Source organism: Hylaeus anthracinus, unplaced genomic scaffold, assembly GCF_026225885.1.
Source record: "Hylaeus anthracinus isolate JK02 unplaced genomic scaffold, UHH_iyHylAnth1.0_haploid 18267, whole genome shotgun sequence".
NCBI lineage: Eukaryota > Metazoa > Arthropoda > Insecta > Hymenoptera > Colletidae > Hylaeus > Hylaeus anthracinus.
In genome coordinates, this window is record NW_026534772.1 from 1 (window position 1) to 18,744 (window position 18,744).

The following is an 18,744-nucleotide window of genomic DNA, read 5'->3' on the forward strand; positions in this document are numbered from 1 at the left end:
CGAAGCTAAACCCACGAAACAATTCGTGAGCGTTAGCGCTTGGTGGTACCCCGGGAGAATCTAAAGTATTTTATAACGTTGAGATCGGTGTATTTCCTTAACGAATAGCAAGAAGTGTTAGAAAGACTATTCACCAATGTTACCTTTAGGCGTTTTACATGTAAATTCACTATCAAAATAAAATGCATCATCTTCTTGACTAACGGCTGGTTTGAAGGGAGGCTTTATCTCTTTTTTGTAAAGAGCATGCCAATCGATTGTCGCAAAGAACACGTGGTTTTTGATTTCTTCCACTCCGCCTAAAGTGACGATAAAACAAATATAACTAATTAACTTATAAGGAAACAACCCATCTTTAAAGATGAGCGTGAGTGATTACCAGATCCAAGTCTGTTTGCGGGATTTCTCTTAAATAGTACTCTGAGAAGCGCCTGTGCTTCCGGTGAAATGTTAAGAGGCATACTAAGTTTTGCCTTTAATATTTGCGTCATTGTTTCCTTACGATTAGCACCTTGAAATGGCAGAGCTCCAGTCAACATTTCAAACTGAAAATTGAAAGTTTATGCTTCGCAAATCATAAAGATTGGAGTTAGAATGTGTTTCTTCGCGGTACGACTAACCATAAGAACACCAAAACTCCACCAGTCAGCAGCAAACGAATGCCCTTTTCGATTAACTATTTCAGGCGCCATATACTCTACCGTACCGCAAAATGAATACGCCTTACAATCGTCTAACGGTTGCTTGCTCAGACCAAAGTCAGTTAAAGATATATGGCCTTCTGTGTCCAGTAGAATACTATTTTAAACAAAAGAAAAACATCAAATCTGCATAGTTTACTGATGCTTATTGATAAATAATTAAATACAAACTTTTCTGGTTTGAGATCTCTATAAATAATTCCAAGTTTATGTATATGATCCAGTGCAAGAGCAAGTTCGGCTAGATAAAACTTTACATCATCCTCTGTAAACATTACCTATAATGATAAAGATAAATGTTTGTGCAATAACAATTAACATAATAGATCAATTTCAATGATTAAAACGTACCTCTTTAGCTAATCTTGAAAACAGGTCACCACCTCTTAAGAAATCTAAAATTAAATAAAGTTTGCCTTCTGTTTGGAATGCATAATGTAGTCGAACTATGAATGGATGCTCAACATCCACTAGTATGTTCCTTTCCATCTTTGTCCTAACTCTGTCCCGAACTAAGGTAACATTGGAACATTAGATCACTTTAAACAAAAGAGAAAAGCAATTTGTAAGAAGAGAATAGCTCTGAAAATAATCTTCACATTTTATACTTAAACTGTTTAGATATTTGTTGTTGATTTAAACATTTCAGAGCTACTCTCAGACATTTAACTCAATAAACACCTTTCAATGTTGCCTTTTTCAAAACTTTCATGGCATAAAGTGTCCCGCTATCTTTACCGACAACTTTCCTCACTAAGAATACCTAAACCCAAGAATTTTATTTGTAAAAACTGCACCTAGATTCGTGTTAATTCCTTCTTAACCCTTTCAATATGGGTTCTGGTTGCTGTGACTGATCTAGCGTCTAACCATTCCATATTGGAAGGCTTAATACATCAAGGATGGCAGCCATATATATTCCTTTAGAAAAATGTTGCAATTTAATCTTCTGAAAGTGTTGCAGTTGGTGTCTCTATCCATGGTATCTAGTTACTCAATCAGGCTTCCCATCCTCTATGTATCAACACGTAACAAACTTAACTACCTTTCCAAAAGAACCTTGACCGAGAACTTTGAGAAGCTCAAATTGAGATGGGTCTGCTTTCTCATGACCATCTCGTACTACCTCACGTAGTTCAATCTCATGGGACTCAGAGCACCCATTAGAACGTGGTTCAACCACGTTTCCCTGGGTGATCATCGCTTCCTCTTGAGCCTCTGCTGGAAGAATCTCTACAGATTGCTAAAGAAGGAAGTATATTGTAGTATTCCAACTTTCAATTGTAATTTAACTTTCATGAATGGGAATCATTTAAAAACCAGGCAGTTGTTTTGACATGTAAACATTACCTTCTCGTTTACATGTTGCTCGGACCAAGGGACTGTTAGAGTCGCCAACGGCATTATACTTGATGTCGCGTTATTGTTCGCGAAACTGTAGACGTTGTCGTAGAATATTCCCGCGTGCGCGGTCGTCATAAATTAACATTTAGTTGCGTTTAATTTACACAACCGAGACCACGGATAATGTGGACACGGAACACCGGAAGCACCTGCTTTAAAACCAAGCGAAATGGCTGCTTTTCAATAAACTTCGTAGAAAACGACGAAGAATATAATTAAAACACACGTATATTTGATGGAATATCTATATAAAGCACGATATTACGATAAGCAAAGTGTATATACGTATCATGAATAGGAATCGCGTTATATCAAAGTCGTTTTGTTCAGTAATTAAGCTAAGAAGTCACCTTTACATATACGTTATTGATTGAACTGTCAACAATCAACAATGGGGGAAAAAAAGTAAACCATCGAGTTGCTGAGATATGAATCACAGATACATGTCGCGAAATTAATTAATATATTTGAAACTGTTCGAGAACAGTTATGATTATTTTAAGTTTTTCTTACGGTATTTTCTGTTAGCAAGAATCCGAAATAATGACACTTAATTTGGAGAAACGATTTTTGCAAGTCCTTTAGTAAACATTGTACTTGATTGTACTTCGAATTAAATACTCGGGCGACTGACTAACTACTGTACTCGTAACGAGACACGCATAAACTAAATGTCCAAGTGATCAATTTTACGCGATGCTATACACTCCTTTTCAGATATACAACGACTTTCAGAAATTCAGAACAGGTCTCTTTTCAGAGAAAACCTGAACTAGATTTTGATTAATGTAGGATTAAATGACTAATTGATAAGGTATCGATATAGGCTACAAACTTATCTTCGAATGTAAACATATTTACAGATAAGTAATGTCATGTACTAAATGTAGTAAATCTTGATTGTAAATCAGGATTATGTTTATTATGTTTGTTCGACTAAAATAGTTGGATATTATCAAATAAATGTAAAATATTCCATAATTCAAACGTCATTTGTATTAATCGAGTAACAAATAAGAGATTTTTTTATCTCTTACTCGTTATTCGAAATATGATTCATTTACCAAGAAGATGACTCTAATAACCACGTGATTTGCTCACAAGGGTTAACGATACATTTTACATGTAATAAAAATAATAGATTTAATGAAATAATGAACAGTAAATTGCAATAAAAATAACAAATAGATGTTAATTATTGTAATAAAGTATGGTTAAGAATTTTGTTCATGTTTGATCATATGTTTGATTCAGAACATTGAAGTACAGCTATGTTCACGCAGTGCATCATTGCATGTTTTTGTGAAAAAGTTAACTGCAGATAAATTCATAACGAATATTTTGAAATTGTTAACACCATAAACTGTAGAATTATTTTTTGAATTGAGCCGTTTCTGTGATATATATACAAAAATAGGCAAGTGAATAAGCAAGTGAAAGAAGGGAACATTGTTCGCATCGGTAATTATCCTAACCTATACAAGTTCAGACGAATTCAATTTTACTATCATTCACTTCTCCTTCTTCTAATTATTTACAACAGTTTTTCTTTTTATTAATTATTATATTCATTAGAACTTCTATGTGGCGAAAAGATGTTCATTCTGTAAAATAATTAATAACATATAAACATTGTATGTAAAGTTGTGTCAGTATTTCTTTTCAAGTACGAAAATGCCATGCTGGTATTATGAGAAGAAGGAACTGCGAAACACTCCATCGATTCAGGATGGGATCGATTATGAGACAGAGTGCAGATACAGGAAAGAGGGTGCACGTTTCATAATAGACACAGGCACAAAAATGGACTTAGGTTACAATACAATGGCTACTGGCGTTGTTTACTTCCATAGATTCTATATGTTTCATTCATTTAAGAACTTTCCACGATATGTGAGTACTTTCAATTCTTTGATAATAGATTGTATAGTTTATATTCATATACATCTATTATCATAACTTTTATCAAACAAATAGCTGTTGCGTCACTTACATGTATTTTTTGTGTTTGGTGTTACTTAGGTGACCGCATGCTGTTGTTTGTTCCTGGCAGGTAAAGTAGAAGAAACACCAAAGAAATGTAAAGATATTATTAAAACAGCAAAAACTTTATTGACTGAACAAAAATTTACAACATTTGGAGAAGATCCCAAAGTAGGTTTTCCAATTTATGTTTGTTAATGTACTAAATAATGTTACTATTACAATACTTCCTATTACATAGGAAGAGGTGATGACACTAGAAAGAATTTTGTTACAAACTATTAAATTTGATCTGCAAGTAGAACATCCTTATAGCTACTTATTAAAGTATGCAAAGTGTCTTAAAGGTGATAAAAATAAACTACAAAAGATGGTTCAAATGGCTTGGACATTTGTTAATGACAGGTAATAACAATATAATACTACTTAACACTTAAAGTGTCTACATGTCTGTTACTTTCTCACACAGTTTATGCACGACACTGTCATTGCAATGGGAACCTGAAATTATAGCTGTTGCACTCATGTATTTAGCTGGGAAACTTAGTAAATTTGAAGTGGTCGACTGGAATGGAAGACAACAGAAACACTTACGTTGGTGGGACATGTTCGTTGAAGATGTTACTATGGATCTTCTAGAAGGTTTCTAACTCCATGAAAGTGTACTTAAAATTGGTTTTGAGTTTAAACCTTAAAATTTCATAGTACACACATCTCGTTCTTTTCTTTCTAGATATATGTCATCAAGTATTAGATTTATATTCGCAAGCTAATAATGCAAAACCGCCAGATTCTCCCCCTATGACGCCATCCAACGAACCGTGTAGAGAAAGAGCTGTACCAGTGCCTCCCGGTGAAGCATCAGCATCTACTACACCAAACGGTATGAGATGTGATGCTTCGTTAGTGTAGTAATTAAAAAATAAACCCCTTTATTTGTTATATTGTAGTTACACCAGGAAAGTCAGTCAAGGTCGAAGGAGTTGCAGTTTCCGCGAATGGATGTCCAACTACTGATGCTGCAGACACAGTAAAACCAATGGATGTACCGCCACACTTCCCAACATATCCAGCTAATTTCCCACCTAACAGTACCACCTATCCACCAGCGTTTCCTCCGACAAATGTTTCCGTACCTCCCCCTCCTGTGAATGCAATGAACCATATTGCACCACCTATGCACCATATTGGTACGACAAGTACAATTAGACCTGCACCACCTGCTCCTACCACAACCCAACCACCCTTTCAACCATATCCTTATCCTACGAATGCGTCATACTTCGCTCCAAATAATCCAGTACCACCAGCGTCCGCACCGCGCACATATTATCCACCGCAACCTTAACACATGGAAACTTATGATACTAAGAGCGTAATTTTTACAGATGTGTTATCATAAAATTTACGCCAACATGTTAAAAAAAGTAACTCTTTCTGGTCGTGAGGCCTTCTTTTTCTTAACATATTGGCATAAATTCTTGATCAGCAACATAGTATATATTAATTTAAGTTTCATTATTTTAAAATTAGTATTATTGAAAGAATACTAAATAAGTCTTGTACATATTGTATATATGTAAGGTTTGCTATCGATGATAGAACTTGAGTCTAGAGTTTTTGTATTATCAATATCTATCTTAATTAAGTAAACAAAATTTCTAAGATAACAGATGGTCAGTTTTAAATATAAAGATTTCCTTTACTAAAAAAATTTTTTCCACCAAATGAAACATTACGCAGTGTACAATTCATTGCTGTAAATAATTTTAAAAGAGGTTCCGCGGACACCGAGTCCAATACAAAATTATCTATGTACAAAACGTATAAAACTGCAGGTAGCTCCATGAATTCTGCATATGACAAAACTGAAAAGAAATATACAACTTTATTATTAAAATTATATCTGAAAACATGTGCATTATTGGATACCCACCTCCTGCTGCCACCCCATGTACAATGTTAGGCTGTTCTAATAGGGGCTCTTTTAAACTACAAACATTCTCTCCACTTTTTGTAGCTAACATTCTTAGAAAAGATGGTGTGGCTGGTATGTTCTTACACTTGAATTGTGACACATGGTGGCACGTTACACAAATTGTAGAGTTTGAATTCGTCAAGATCTCAGACATCTAAGAAGATCAGTAATGTTAATGTAAAGTAGTAATATTTTATATAAATATACTTCAGCGAAATATACTTGCCTTATCCACAAGTTTTCCAGAAAATTTGATGTCCAACTGTGGAGATACGATGCACAGATATACTTCGTCGTTAATCTGGTAAATTATACACACTTTCGTTTTATTTTCATCTTCTACAAGGCACACTTCTTCTGCATTTTGGCATAAACATTCTCTCGTGAAATCTATAAATTCGTTAGAAACATTTATAACGCTATCGATATTATAGACGCTGACAAATGTAAACAAATATTACCGAGTAACATTTTGCCTTCGACCACTATTAACGTTTCGATTCGTACTGGTTTTTCTTTCAGCCATCGAAGAGAAAATTCTCTGAAGATACATATTAGAGATGATAACAAAAATTGTTGAATGTTTACAGCGAAGAGGTTAGGTCAAATGAACATACAACTTACAATTGATTACCTGTACGTTCACTTGGTCCACCTTCGTCATCCCCATCCCAAAATGCTCTGGAAACTGGGAATACTACTTCGCCAAAAAAGGATACCATTTTGATATTAATGAAATTGTCAAAGATTGCTGTGAAACAAAACCTTGCAACACTGCTCTTACTGCATTGTCATGCTGTCATATTACGCGCCAAAAACGCAACAGATTGCTGAAATTGGACATCATTTTAATAAATTTCCATGATAAATGATTCGTTATTGAAATAAACATAAAGCAGGTAAAAACAGCGACAACTTCGTTTGATACATCTTCATTTATTGGTTTGTTTGTATAATTTTACAACTATGCATTGCTAGAAAAATTATTTATTTGTCAATTGTTGATTATACATATCTGTATAAAAGTATAACAATTTTTATTCAATGTCTTTTTTATAGAAATATGTCTACTAGAAGACAATAAAATAGAAATTCGTATAAACATACGAACATTTTTTGTTTTCTAGTGCTAGAGTAGGTCCTACCAATATATGAACATTTTGTATATAGATAATTCTTATCTTTTTCTAAAATAGCATTTCTCTCATTATCTTAGAAATTAAAAAAAAAAGTGAATAAATTGTACACTTAAAACTAATATTAAATTTCATTGTCATTCTTTTTGGTTTTCAGATCTCCTTAATTATTGGGCCCTCGCGTTGATTATTTAATACATAAACATATTAAAATTGTTCTATAAAGTAATGAGCATTGCAGATGATTTAAAGGTACAACTTTGCGACACAATTTGGTATCTAACAATACCTTACATATATTGTGTGTACATTGGTCTAAAATATACGATATAAAATCATGTACTTAACACGTGAGATGTACTGTTCCCAAGCTAAACCGTAACGCATTTTACAACGTTCATTGTCCCTTATTGCTCTGTGTACTAACAATGCGGTGCACATAATTGCATAATAATAAGGCAGAATATCACATGCCAAACTTGTACACGAAATCGACCACCACATAATTATATCGCCCAAGTAATTTGGATGCCTTACGTGACCCCACAATCCAGATACTATAAGCTTCTTACCACGAATCGTGGGAATAGTGTCAAGATCTGTAACATAATCTAAATAAGTATTTCAAAACACGTATTAGTCTAAAAGTATGGTTTAATTACTTACGAGGCAATGACTGTGACAAGGGGTTCTTTCTGAATTCATTTTTCTGTGAATTACTAATCCTGTACAATAAATAACCAATTATAAAACCGATTGCAGGAAGTGCAAGCCAATAGTTGAATTGTTCCCTAAAAAGGAAATATTTAGTTTCGTTGGTGTTTCTTCTGATATTTTTATTTATCCCTTCCCACTTACTTGTGATAGAGCATGTATTTAGTCGTAAGAGTGGGTAAAAATGGATATAGCATGTAACCCGTACACAACATATAACCAGTTCCCTCGTACATTACTTCGAAAGTCGTCAAAATTGTAGACTCAAAGAAAAGTGCGTCCATTGAATAAATTATTTGTAAGGAGGCAACTAGTAGGACACTCATGTTGAGGTGTTCTATACTATAATTTTCGGCTTCTTCGATTGCTTTCGTGACGATAGCCAAGTTTATGATAATCTGAAATTTTAATGTAGACATACGAGGTATACTTTATGCTTTTGTAAGTGTAAACATTTTTGGTAAAGGTATTACCATAGCTATCATGGCTGTGCGGAAAAAGTTCATTTTAATATCCAATGGACCGATTCGTGGATTTATTTCCCTTCCTTGCCAAAAATTGTAGATCACACTGTTTGTAGATCCATATATATTGAGATTTGCTACTGGGGCTTTACTTCCCTTTATAAATAACAATAATGACAAGACTACACCGAGTATCCAACCGCTGATCGAAAATTGTATATAATTTTCTATAATAAAATCGCCGACTTCGAATTCTTTATATATACAAGTGATAAATATAATTAACGATAAAAGAGCACACAAAAATCCTGGAAAAGAATAAGTTACAATTTCGCTTAAACGTTCTTCGAAATAGCTAAAAATTCGAAAACTATGGAGAATTACCATTTAAGCGATATTGCAATCTTCCAATTCTACTTTGTGGTCCATCAACTTTTTTTCCGATTGGAGTGATCGAAACGATAGTCACGAATAAAAAGAATCCCAAGTATGTAACAAAAGCTTTTAAATTTATGTAAGAATTTAAATCTGTGGGTATATCAGGATACTCAAATTTACACTGATCTGTTGTACACATCAGTTGTGGTAATATCGTAATCATGGGTGTCAAGAATATAAGAATAAGAGTGCCAAACCATCCTCCCCATTCTTGTGGTTCGCGGATCATTTTTATTTCTTTTTCGCGCTTTTCTATTACTTGTGAATCTAATTTCACATCTTCTTCGTAATTCAGTCGTTTTAACAGAGTCTGAAACAAAGTACTAATAAACACAAATTACAAATTCAATTTATAATAAATACTGTATAGAGAAAACCTTACTTGATCTCTTTGCACTGAGTGACCTCTTTCTTTCGTGTCATAAATAAAGTCAAGCACTTGACTCTTCCTTTCCAAAGGAAGCGAGGCAGCTCTGTTAATATTTCTCGTCAATGTAATCGTTTTATGGTCTGGTTCAGGTTTCAGTGTAGCAGAGTACAATCTCATCGATCTACGCGTAACTCCAAGTTCGTTTAATCGAAACTGTAGAGGGAGCGTTTCCATAGGACTGTCATTGTCATTTATACTTTTTTTGCTAACAATATTTTCATCATTGGGTACATCTACACATGGTAACAGTTGCATTACTTAATGGTATAATTCAATACAATATGCTATTACTTATAAACTGTATATTTACCATTCTTAACTTCTACTCGTGGTATGGTAACTTTTGCAAGTCTGCCCCTTAGTTTTCTATTCACAGATGACGCAGGTCTTCCAGGTGAACGTCTGCTCGGCGATTTTCTGCTGGGAGAATATCGAGAGGGACTCATTCTGCCCTTACTTCTAGATCTTGTCACACTCCGAGATGGCCTGCTCACCTAGAATTTTAAATTATTCCAAAATCAAGCACCTGCAGTGCATACTTTAGAATTAAACATTAAAAACAGTAAAAAAGAATACTCTAATGTCGTTGGAATGAACACTATGTTCATTGCCTGCTTCGAACTGGACTTTGTATTGTTCGCCCCTCACGCTTAATATTTTTCCTACGTGATACTCAGCTGTGGCTGGATGTTTAGCAAGTACAACATCTCCTTCGGAAAACTTCATTTTTATTATACCTGCAAATCGATACTAACCTTTAAAATATAATTATGTAACAAAACAGGTAAATGCATCAAATATTCAAAGAACTTTTCACTGTGTATGCAAAATGTGTTTCATTCATAAAAGAGTTATATAGCACTGTTATCAAATTCACGTCGAAGAATAGATTCAATATTGTATGGAATTCTTTCACTGCAATACCGTCATGTACAAGAGGAATCATGAATTAAACTCTAACGTATGGTATTATTAAACGACATATTTGTACAACTTACCCGTCGTTTTACACAGTCAGTAGCAATATCTTGTAATGAGATTCTGGCTGGTTTAAAAATAAGACAGCTTCTAATCGTGAGGTTATAATTAACGCTTTTTTTTGCATCATAACATGGAAGACGCCACGGTGTTCGGAGATGCATAAAATGCAGCCCACGCTAGATAATTGACGCGTTACGATGCATTTACAAGGAAACGATGTTTGAATTTATCTGTATTATTCGATATAAATAAATTGGAATAAATATCAAATTTGGAGTAATAGATACTTTCAAAACTATTCATTACGCTTGTAAAATAGAACATCTTTGAGACAAATGCATAATAACAACAGGGGGCTGCATTTTATGAAAAAAGATAGTGGTATGGATGAATTTGCCATTTGGCTTAAGAAGCTTTACTTTGAGGCCCCTACATTTTTAATATTTCTAATTTCTATTATAATTCTTAGTTCGATTTCATTAATACAATATTTTATTTCAGAAAAGTCAGAGATTCTCAAAGGAATGGGCTCCAGGCCCTCGTACGTCTTGATCCCTCACTGGTATATTCTCCCGCCAATTTGGGTCCCGATTTGGGCACGTTTACACGACAGAGAATTAGTTTTTATTCAACGTTTGACAAGGTAAAAGTGACTTCAATTTCAATTCATTTTCTTTTATCTTCTAAAATATGTAATTATCTTGTAAAAATAGTAAATGGACTTTTTGATAAATGACTTTGCAAAATATATGTTCATTGTACATGAGTGCGTGTTTCCAACGTTTTATGCGATAAATTATTTGCTATGAGAAGCCTCCATATCTAGAGATTTTGAAATTCTAGCACTTTGATCTACAATTCCGTAAAATCACCAAAAGTGAACGATAGTTAACACAATACAACGTGAAGTTTCGAAAGGGCCATCATCGCACCAGTATTTTCATTGCAATCCCATAATCCTAGAGAGTAATTATTTACATGTAAAATTCAATCGAGTAAAGATGGACACGAACGCGCTTGCCGATCAAGCAAATTTGAAAGATGAGGAACAATTTTTAGTAAGTGCATGACATCTATCGCGACGTGTTAACATTAAACTAACATTATCAATTCCGCGCGCTGTGGTTATCACGTCATGAATATGCAACCGGAAATAACTCCAAAAGGAAATTCATTTCCGCGCAATGCTAACGCGCTAAAATTCTTTTTTTAGATTTCCGTGGAGACCACCTTGACTACCGTGAAGAACAATATTCACAACTTTATCAAAGATGTCCCTCAAGCGCTGATCGACTCTGGATTAGAGTTCGATCTGGAAAAATTAACCATGGAAAACGAACAGAAGACGCAGCATCTCATCAGTTCGTTTCCGAAGTCGTTTACCGACGAAACGAACAAAGAAGGCACGTACGCCATCCAGGTTACCAGATGGCGTTTCGTCAATTAATTTCACTTTGAAAAAATGTAGCAATCGTTTAGTTTTGAGAAATAAATTTTCCTTTCGTTATGCGCAGAGGAAAGGAAGAAAATATCTGGCCTGGAACAGGAATGCGAGAGATTGCGTACGCAATTGCAGCAACAAATAGAGGGGAATAAAAAAGCCCAAGATGAGATAGAGTACCTAAGAGAACAAGTAATTTGACAATTTATAACTAGCTAACTTTTTTAAATTTACATTGTCGTTGGTTGGTTAATCAATAAATTCATTTCTTTTTTTCTTTTTTTAGATACTAAATCAGAGCACGTACTGCACAAGTTTGGGAGCAGTTTTGGGAAACCTGACTTGGCGTGCTTCCAGATTTCGCGAAATCGTCGATGTATGGCTTTCCTCGGTGTGTATGATTTTTTAAAGATCATATTATGCGTAGTTAAGATTTTGTTCCTTTTGTAATTGTTCCATTGCAGTTTCAGCACAACATTGGTGAATTTTTATCGATAACGGACGGAAGTTTCGTTGCATTTATAAATACTTATCGGAACGCTTTCCCCCCCACCAGTAACGTAGAATACCAGTTCATAATTGGGCTATTGGGCATCGTGTCGAATATATCTGCGAGTCCAGAGGGGCGTGAATTTTTAATTACCGATCCTAACGGCAGAGACTTCGTGGAGAAGATGGTGAAGCTCATGCCCACTCTGCCTCTTTCGCAGGGTTCCCTTTCTTTGCAAAGGTGAGCTTGCTGCATACTATTTTACACATTTATTATACTTTGTTCAACGGGACGGAAGTGGCCAAAATAAATTCAAATTCATTAGAAAAGTTTTTCTACGATAATATTTTAATGAGGACCCTGTTATTTGGGTTTTAACTATTTGCCAAGTTTCGTGTTTGATACCCATTAAGCGTCCTGTGATACACCCTTGGTTGTTAGTCACAGTGAGCCAATGAGAATTCTGTCGCAGTCACGTGGTTATGTTTACTGGAACCTTTCGTTTCTCTGGACAAAATACATTTCAAACGCTCAAGGTAAATTTCCTGACTGCAAAGTGTGAATCACGCAAAGCAACTCCGATTTAACGTCAGCTTCTTTCTCTGTTTGAAAGATAGAGAACCTCTATCTGTAGGTTAGCGTTTGGTGAATTTTAATTAAAGTAATGCCTGACGGTCGCGATTAAAACGAATAATGGTTAATCCCCCGCGACGATTGACGATCGAATTAACTGTTAATCACTCGCGACGATTGGCGATTAAATTACGTAATCGTAAATCAGATATGATGGATGGTTAAAGTAATCGTCAGCAATTTATCACATTTATGGTATTCTGCAGTGTCGAGTCGAAAACATTGAGAATTTCAAGATGTATCTTGAAAGTTGGGAAACTAATTAGATTGTACTTTCGAGAGTTCGTCAAATAACTTGATTGCATTGTCCAGCAGAATTGGGCGTATTTGGAGGAAGATAACGATTCAGATTTAGATAAAACGTTATTTGTTATTCGTTATCTATGTGAAAATATGCCTAAACCAAAGAATTCATTTAATGTATTCGACTAACGTTTTTAATCGTTGTCGATGATTTGTTTAACACGTTGACCGCCGTGTCATCCATATATAAGTGACAGTGCTGTTTACTGAAGAAATAAACAAATTAATTTTGAAAGTTAAATATCAAAGAAAATGAATTTATATGAAATATTTGAATTTCGATGAAGTTACAAAAATAAATACCACAATAAATGTTTGATTATGTAGTCTCCAATAGTCAGTAAATAAAATTTAATCGCAGTAGAAATTTTTAAGAGTATTAGTGTGGCAGTCGACGTGTTAATCGATTAACTCTAACGCGTTGTACTTTTGAAAATCGATGGCATTATCAATGCAACATAAGGCAACGCCATGTAGCACAAGGCAATACAATGTAAACGAAACGGAATCAAATTACAGTCGATTGATGTCTAGATCGTGTTTCGAGTTGAAGAGGTCAATTTACATAAATTCGAGTTGTTGACGTCAAGTAGCTGTATACCTAGCTTCGAGTTCACTTTTGTTTATGTTTTAAGTCATCGAGAACTTACAAAGAAAAGTGAATAGCATCTCGACTTAAAGAGGTTAGATTGCAGAAAGGATTTGTTGATGTATCTGGTTCCAAAGCTTAAAGTTGGCGAAGGGGGAGGAGGAAGGCACCAGGGAACAGAAAGTAGAGTGATAGAATAGACATGGTGGGGATGATAACTAAATGACCTTGAGCGGCCAATAACTTCCACTTTGACAGCGTTATTGATTTTCTTTCGTTTCTAATCGCGACGGATTTTTGTTTGCAGATTGATGCTCATGACATTGTATAACGTCAGTATGAATGAAACCGGTTTGCAGCATCTGTTCGAGTCACGAGTAGGAGACGTATTGAGCTACTATTTGAAAAACAATTCGCTACCGGACGAAATACAATTGCTCTGCCTGCAGGTTCTCCACTCGATTACATATGGTATTAGCAATCCGAAATACATCCACGATCTGCTTTCTACTCTACCAATAAACAAAATAGAGGACACTGCAACATCGAACAAAAACGAGATGAGCGCCATCGCCAAGCAGATTGTAAAACACTTGAGAGACGCGAAGAAATTCGTAACCTCCAATTAAATAACATTTGCCAATCAGAGTTATGTGTAGATTTTAATCTAGGGAAGAGTTGGCAGAATCTATTTATTTTTCTATGTAAAATATTCTAGGATGAATCTACTCGTATAAAAGTGTATCGACACATTTGTATACATATAAGCTCGTAAAGGTCACGCGTTTAGAATGGTTATACTAAAATGGAAATTCATCATCAGTAATTTTTTCCATCTTATACTTTTCATTAGTCGACGATTTCACACATTTACAGTTAGATTGTGTCCGCTAGAATAACAAAGAAATTGAACAGGTACGACAACTCTCCCTTATTACGTAAGCTTAACGTCGTCGACGGGATTCCACAAATGTCATCGATTCATTTGCGTTTTCAACAAAACGACGCCGATTATTTACAATCGTAGAAACACACTTTATACGATGTTTTCGTCTGAAGCAACACGTTACGTTCCGACTGTAATTGCGGCCATGTCAAGCATCAGTGTATCCTTGGAACATGTTCGTGACAGGTCCGAGAACTGTCGAATATCGATCTGCCTTATGTAGCTATGAAATAAAAGCAATTGCGTGGGACAGCGTGTGGAACGGGCCAAATCGATTACGCGTACTGTTATTGTGCAGCTAGCCGTGAACCAGCGCTAAAACATTTTTTATCGATATCTTTCGCGTATTTAAGCACAGTCGTGTCTAAATTTACTCAAGCTTAACTGAAATCATTATACGTTCGATGAAATTGTGTATTCTTTAGTTTGTACAATGCTACTCGAAGAAAACACGTGCGTCCAACACGTGTACATTTATATTTATTTTAAACATTGATTTTGTAGTTACGTTTTCTTTGTTCGTTGGATGAACCGTTGCGACGGAAAGTCGACATTGGCACGAGAAACGCATCGATAGAGAAACGCTCGACGCGTTACTCTAAATTTCAATGTGCATCGGTGGCCTTCGGGTTCGAAGGTTGCGGCAACGCCACAACAACGCTGCGGTAACTCGTTTCCGAGTCGCAACCCCGGCGAAAACATTTACACGTGCGCAACGTTACGAACGTGTACTTGGCAGTTTCCAGCGATCTCCCGTCTCGATAAACCGGCAATTACCAGCGCATGAGATTACAGCTGGGGAACCGTTGAAAAGGTAGCGTAACGCCTGCAACTTCTTAACCCGGTGGGTTGAATCGATCCCATCGAGATCGATGCATATGCGCCAGGTTGCAGGTCCAGGCGAATGCACCACGTTAAATGCCAAAATGGTGATCAATTCTTTTTATTCCTGGTGGAATGTAGACAATGTCTTCTTTTCGTGTCGAACGTTCATTGGGGTACAGCGAAAGGTTATAAGTTTGACCCGGTTCTATAGGCACGATGAAGCTAGTAAAATCGAATGCAAACGCTATAGTCAGGGTTACCGTACCTGGGAGAGTAGGAAACGAGTACACTGGATATTCTTTGATAATCAATGACTACAAGTTTAGCTACGATAGCGTATCGGAATAGTTTTGTTAGTAATTACAAGCAACGACTTAACCAGGTTTTTATTTTCTTGTATCGAAGAGCGTACATTTAAACAGCTTGGTAATCCAAGCACAGAGACGTGTTTTGATACGTTTGATACTGATACTTTGTATAAAACCCTTCTAAGAAATGTTTTCAAACGATTAGTTACTTGTCAATACGCGCGATTGATGTGTCGACACGTGTCGATTACATCAAGTTTAGTCTCGTTACGTGATAAAAGTTATAATCAGATATACCGTGACTTAATTACCGTGGTAGGAAGAACGTACATACAATTAGGATATTTCTTAAAAACGAAAGACCATGCAGGTGCAATTAGTACGATCAAGAAAGAAGTTAATTTCGCATTCAAACAAACCAGAATCCTGATCGCCTTTACACGGCGTTTGACCAAGATAAACCGATAAGGCCGTAATCTTTCGGTTCGCTGAGCAAATACATATTGTTTTGTATGCACAGAAGATATGGAAAAAAAATGTTTCTTTATCTCGCGGATTAGACTGGTTGGAGCTCAGGTGGGTTTTGCAAAATAAAATGAATAGGAAAATATTTGACGAGTTATCGCTTTGAATTTGAAGCTTTCTATGGTGTCTTTCATTTGATGGCCATTTCGAGCGGCCCAATTGAAATCGACCCGTTCCGAGAACAAATTTTCCATAGTTAGTTAGTTTCTATATATGTATAAGTATACATAAATATATGTATATGTATGTATACGTATGTATAATTACTACTTGCATATAAACGTGTATGTTTTGTCATAGGATACCCTTAAGTTATACGCTCAAACGTTGAGTTTTTCGACAAACTATAATAAACCCTACATCATCCCTCAGGGGCTGTAGCTACGTTTAAATTGTACAATGTAGCAACAGTACGGGTTTAGCAATCCCGAGGTACCCGAGCTACAGGGGGGACCAGTGGGCCTCGTACTAATGGGAACGCCAAAGAATGATGCAGAGGGGTCTCTAAGCAAATGCAAAGTAACATAACGAAAGAATTAAATGAATGTAATGAACCAACATTCAAAAAATCAAAAAACACAACGGTTTTCCAAAAAGGACTCTTTTTCTCGAACTGACATCGTTAAATTCAATATTCTACGTTCCATGGTGTCTATGTCCAAAAAATTTGCCCAACGAATCCACGAAGAATTCTTTACAAGGCAATCAGCGAGCTTCGCGTCCTTCCAAATGCCAAAAGGTTCCCCCTTCCCGCAAAGTATAGACGCATGGTAATACCGACGCGAGCTATCGCGTCGATAATCGACCTGCGCAGACTCGTGGGTACGGATCGCGTGGGGGCGTGCGCGACGAGAGATCGCGCCGGCGCCGTGGCGCTCGTCGTCGGCGTCCGTACGTAACGGGAACGAGTGGGGGCAGGAGGAGCGAGCGGCGGGGAGGGGGGCACGCGTCGCGACGTCCGGCGTCGCGCAAACGGGAGATCACGGCAGGCAGGCAGGCAGGACCTAGGGAAGGCGACGGCCGGGCGGTCGTTTTATTGATCCCGGGGCGCCGCGGCGCTACCCACCCGCGGCGGGATCGTCTGCGAGAAAATTCTACTTCGACAAGGATTTTCGTACACGTCTACTTTCCGCGAACGGTACCGTGGAAAGCCATCCGAGTAAATCGCGAGGGGGGGTTTCGATAAAAATCGCGTCGGTTCCTCGTTCGAGCTGTTCGAGGCGCGAATCGGGATCGAATTCGTTTGGACTCGTCCCTGTGCGAGCGAAGGAATACCCCTGGTCGTCGTTGTCGAGAGGTTGTCGAACGTTTAGAAATTAGTGTCCGTGTAAGGTGACACCGTAACGTCACCTTATCGATGGCTATTTAAGTTTCGAACGTATCTCGGGGGTGGAAACAAATAATCTACGGACCGTATGACCGACGTTTGAACGCGGCTCGACGTAAGCGTCCTCAGGACTACGGGGGTGGATCGTTCGGGATCACCAGTGGTCGAGGTGGAACACCAATGGACTGAGGGACGTCGCGAAACGCCCGGAAGGAGCTGTCGTCGAGCAGCTGCGACTTCCAGGATATCATAAAACGCCGATGGAGGGTGTGTAGAGGAGCGGGGCGCACCGGACCCCCCGAAGGTGGTGTCATCGCGGCGATCTCGCGTAGTTCCTCGTCCCCGGGGACGCTGGACAACCGGGATCGGTGGCTGTGGGTGTCTAGACCGGTTTAAGACAGTGACTTCCGGGTAGGCGCCGCGGCGCCGACATGGGCCCCGCCAACAGCCGCGAGCAGATCGGGGAGCAGATCGGTGACGACGATGGCCTGCAAATACACCCCAAAACTACGGCCAATAATATCGTGAGTTTCTCTTATAAGTCGCTTTTTTACCAGCTTTTATCGTTGAACTGGATCACTTGGCCTTTGAGGAGCATGGGCGGATCTCACGGGGATGGTTTGGCGAGTTTTTGAATTAGAATCTTTAAGGGATGCTGTGAAGGCTCGGTGAGGATAAATTAGGTACTCTCAGGTTGTGTAATTTGTTGGTTTGAGCATCGAGAAACTTGGAATTTTGTATTATTAGTGTAAGATAAGGGAAGGTTGTATCAACTCACCCCTGCATAGGTGGGGTTACAAGGAACTATAGGGGTGGTTTGGTACTTGTATATGTATAGTACTTTTTAATTCGCAATTTTTAGACGATTCTATAGGTAATCTACTAGAGTTGCATATGGTCCACATCACCCATCCCCCCACTTCCATGGATAGGGTTATATCGAACACACTACGATTATAATCTGAATAAGTTTTAATGCCAAATCCCGATGAACGCCATATCACTGTAGCTCGAACAATCGAGAAAAAATGATAAAGAACGATCCAATTAGCTTACAAATTTATTGTGAAAGAAAATTAGAACACTTTAGAGAAATTAGAATAATTAAGCAAAATAGTTATACAACGC

At 37.2% G+C, this 18,744-nt stretch overlaps 5 protein-coding genes across 5 annotated transcripts; 2 read left to right on the plus strand and 3 right to left on the minus strand.

The window, feature by feature from the left end:
• Window positions 1–6: 6 nt before the first annotated feature.
• LOC128892797 (ribosomal protein S6 kinase alpha-3-like) lies at window positions 7–2,447 on the minus strand (the record flags this gene model as incomplete). Its single annotated transcript, XM_054153344.1, has 9 exons — window positions 2,052–2,447; window positions 1,747–1,944; window positions 1,383–1,464; window positions 1,053–1,213; window positions 873–979; window positions 621–798; window positions 380–545; window positions 144–299; window positions 7–60 (listed from the first exon to the last, which is right to left on the minus strand). Coding segments are annotated over exons 1-9 (1,231 nt in total), but the record flags the coding sequence as incomplete, so codon positions are not given.
• An 808-nt stretch (window positions 2,448–3,255) lies between these two features.
• Window positions 3,256–5,758, plus strand: LOC128892796 (cyclin-K-like). Its single transcript, XM_054153343.1, has 7 exons — window positions 3,256–3,566; window positions 3,773–3,998; window positions 4,128–4,259; window positions 4,330–4,493; window positions 4,558–4,730; window positions 4,822–4,971; window positions 5,039–5,758. Exons 2-7 carry the CDS (start codon window positions 3,780–3,782, stop codon window positions 5,434–5,436), a joined length of 1,236 nt encoding a protein of 411 aa, XP_054009318.1. The 5' UTR covers window positions 3,256–3,566; window positions 3,773–3,779; the 3' UTR covers window positions 5,437–5,758.
• On the minus strand, window positions 5,759–6,884 carry LOC128892798 (proteasome assembly chaperone 1-like). Its single transcript, XM_054153345.1, has 5 exons — window positions 6,691–6,884; window positions 6,528–6,607; window positions 6,293–6,456; window positions 6,025–6,220; window positions 5,759–5,956 (listed from the first exon to the last, which is right to left on the minus strand). Exons 1-5 carry the CDS (start codon window positions 6,786–6,788, stop codon window positions 5,772–5,774), a joined length of 723 nt encoding a protein of 240 aa, XP_054009320.1. The 5' UTR covers window positions 6,789–6,884; the 3' UTR covers window positions 5,759–5,771.
• A 153-nt stretch (window positions 6,885–7,037) lies between these two features.
• Window positions 7,038–10,414, minus strand: LOC128892794 (delta(14)-sterol reductase TM7SF2-like). Its single transcript, XM_054153342.1, has 9 exons — window positions 10,247–10,414; window positions 9,825–9,985; window positions 9,559–9,742; window positions 9,201–9,481; window positions 8,765–9,128; window positions 8,390–8,688; window positions 8,061–8,314; window positions 7,869–7,993; window positions 7,038–7,801 (listed from the first exon to the last, which is right to left on the minus strand). Exons 2-9 carry the CDS (start codon window positions 9,972–9,974, stop codon window positions 7,518–7,520), a joined length of 1,941 nt encoding a protein of 646 aa, XP_054009317.1. The 5' UTR covers window positions 9,975–9,985; window positions 10,247–10,414; the 3' UTR covers window positions 7,038–7,517.
• Window positions 10,415–10,793: 379 nt separating this feature from the next.
• LOC128892793 (heat shock factor 2-binding protein-like) lies at window positions 10,794–16,634 on the plus strand. Its single transcript, XM_054153341.1, has 7 exons — window positions 10,794–10,872; window positions 11,073–11,287; window positions 11,443–11,636; window positions 11,751–11,862; window positions 11,957–12,061; window positions 12,135–12,400; window positions 13,993–16,634. The coding sequence occupies exons 2-7, from the start codon at window positions 11,231–11,233 to the stop codon at window positions 14,312–14,314; spliced, it is 1,056 nt and encodes a 351-aa protein (XP_054009316.1). The 5' UTR covers window positions 10,794–10,872; window positions 11,073–11,230; the 3' UTR covers window positions 14,315–16,634.
• Window positions 16,635–18,744: the final 2,110 nt, after the last annotated feature.

What these genes read in the sequence shown, in the direction of transcription:
- LOC128892796 (XM_054153343.1), top strand. Translation starts at nt 3,780, where the DNA reads ATGCCATGCTGGTATTATGAGAAGAAGGAACTGCGAAACACTCCATCG. An exon ending in TTAAGAACTTTCCACGATAT is followed by an intron (nt 3,999 to 4,127) that starts GTGAGTACTTTC and finishes GGTGTTACTTAG; the next exon opens with GTGACCGCATGCTGTTGTTT. An exon ending in CATTTGGAGAAGATCCCAAA is followed by an intron (nt 4,260 to 4,329) that starts GTAGGTTTTCCA and finishes CCTATTACATAG; the next exon opens with GAAGAGGTGATGACACTAGA.
- LOC128892798 (XM_054153345.1), bottom strand. Translation starts at nt 6,788, where the DNA reads ATGGTATCCTTTTTTGGCGAAGTAGTATTCCCAGTTTCCAGAGCATTT. An exon ending in GAACGTACAGGTAATCAATT is followed by an intron (nt 6,608 to 6,690) that starts GTAAGTTGTATG and finishes ATGTATCTTCAG; the next exon opens with AGAATTTTCTCTTCGATGGC. An exon ending in CTGGAAAACTTGTGGATAAG is followed by an intron (nt 6,221 to 6,292) that starts GCAAGTATATTT and finishes TGATCTTCTTAG; the next exon opens with ATGTCTGAGATCTTGACGAA.
- LOC128892794 (XM_054153342.1), bottom strand. Translation starts at nt 9,974, where the DNA reads ATGAAGTTTTCCGAAGGAGATGTTGTACTTGCTAAACATCCAGCCACA. An exon ending in GCACAGCCATGATAGCTATG is followed by an intron (nt 8,315 to 8,389) that starts GTAATACCTTTA and finishes TTAAAATTTCAG; the next exon opens with ATTATCATAAACTTGGCTAT. An exon ending in AAATACATGCTCTATCACAA is followed by an intron (nt 7,994 to 8,060) that starts GTAAGTGGGAAG and finishes TTTCCTTTTTAG; the next exon opens with GGAACAATTCAACTATTGGC.
- LOC128892793 (XM_054153341.1), top strand. Translation starts at nt 11,231, where the DNA reads ATGGACACGAACGCGCTTGCCGATCAAGCAAATTTGAAAGATGAGGAA. An exon ending in AAGATGAGGAACAATTTTTA is followed by an intron (nt 11,288 to 11,442) that starts GTAAGTGCATGA and finishes TTCTTTTTTTAG; the next exon opens with ATTTCCGTGGAGACCACCTT. An exon ending in GGTTCCCTTTCTTTGCAAAG is followed by an intron (nt 12,401 to 13,992) that starts GTGAGCTTGCTG and finishes TTTTGTTTGCAG; the next exon opens with ATTGATGCTCATGACATTGT.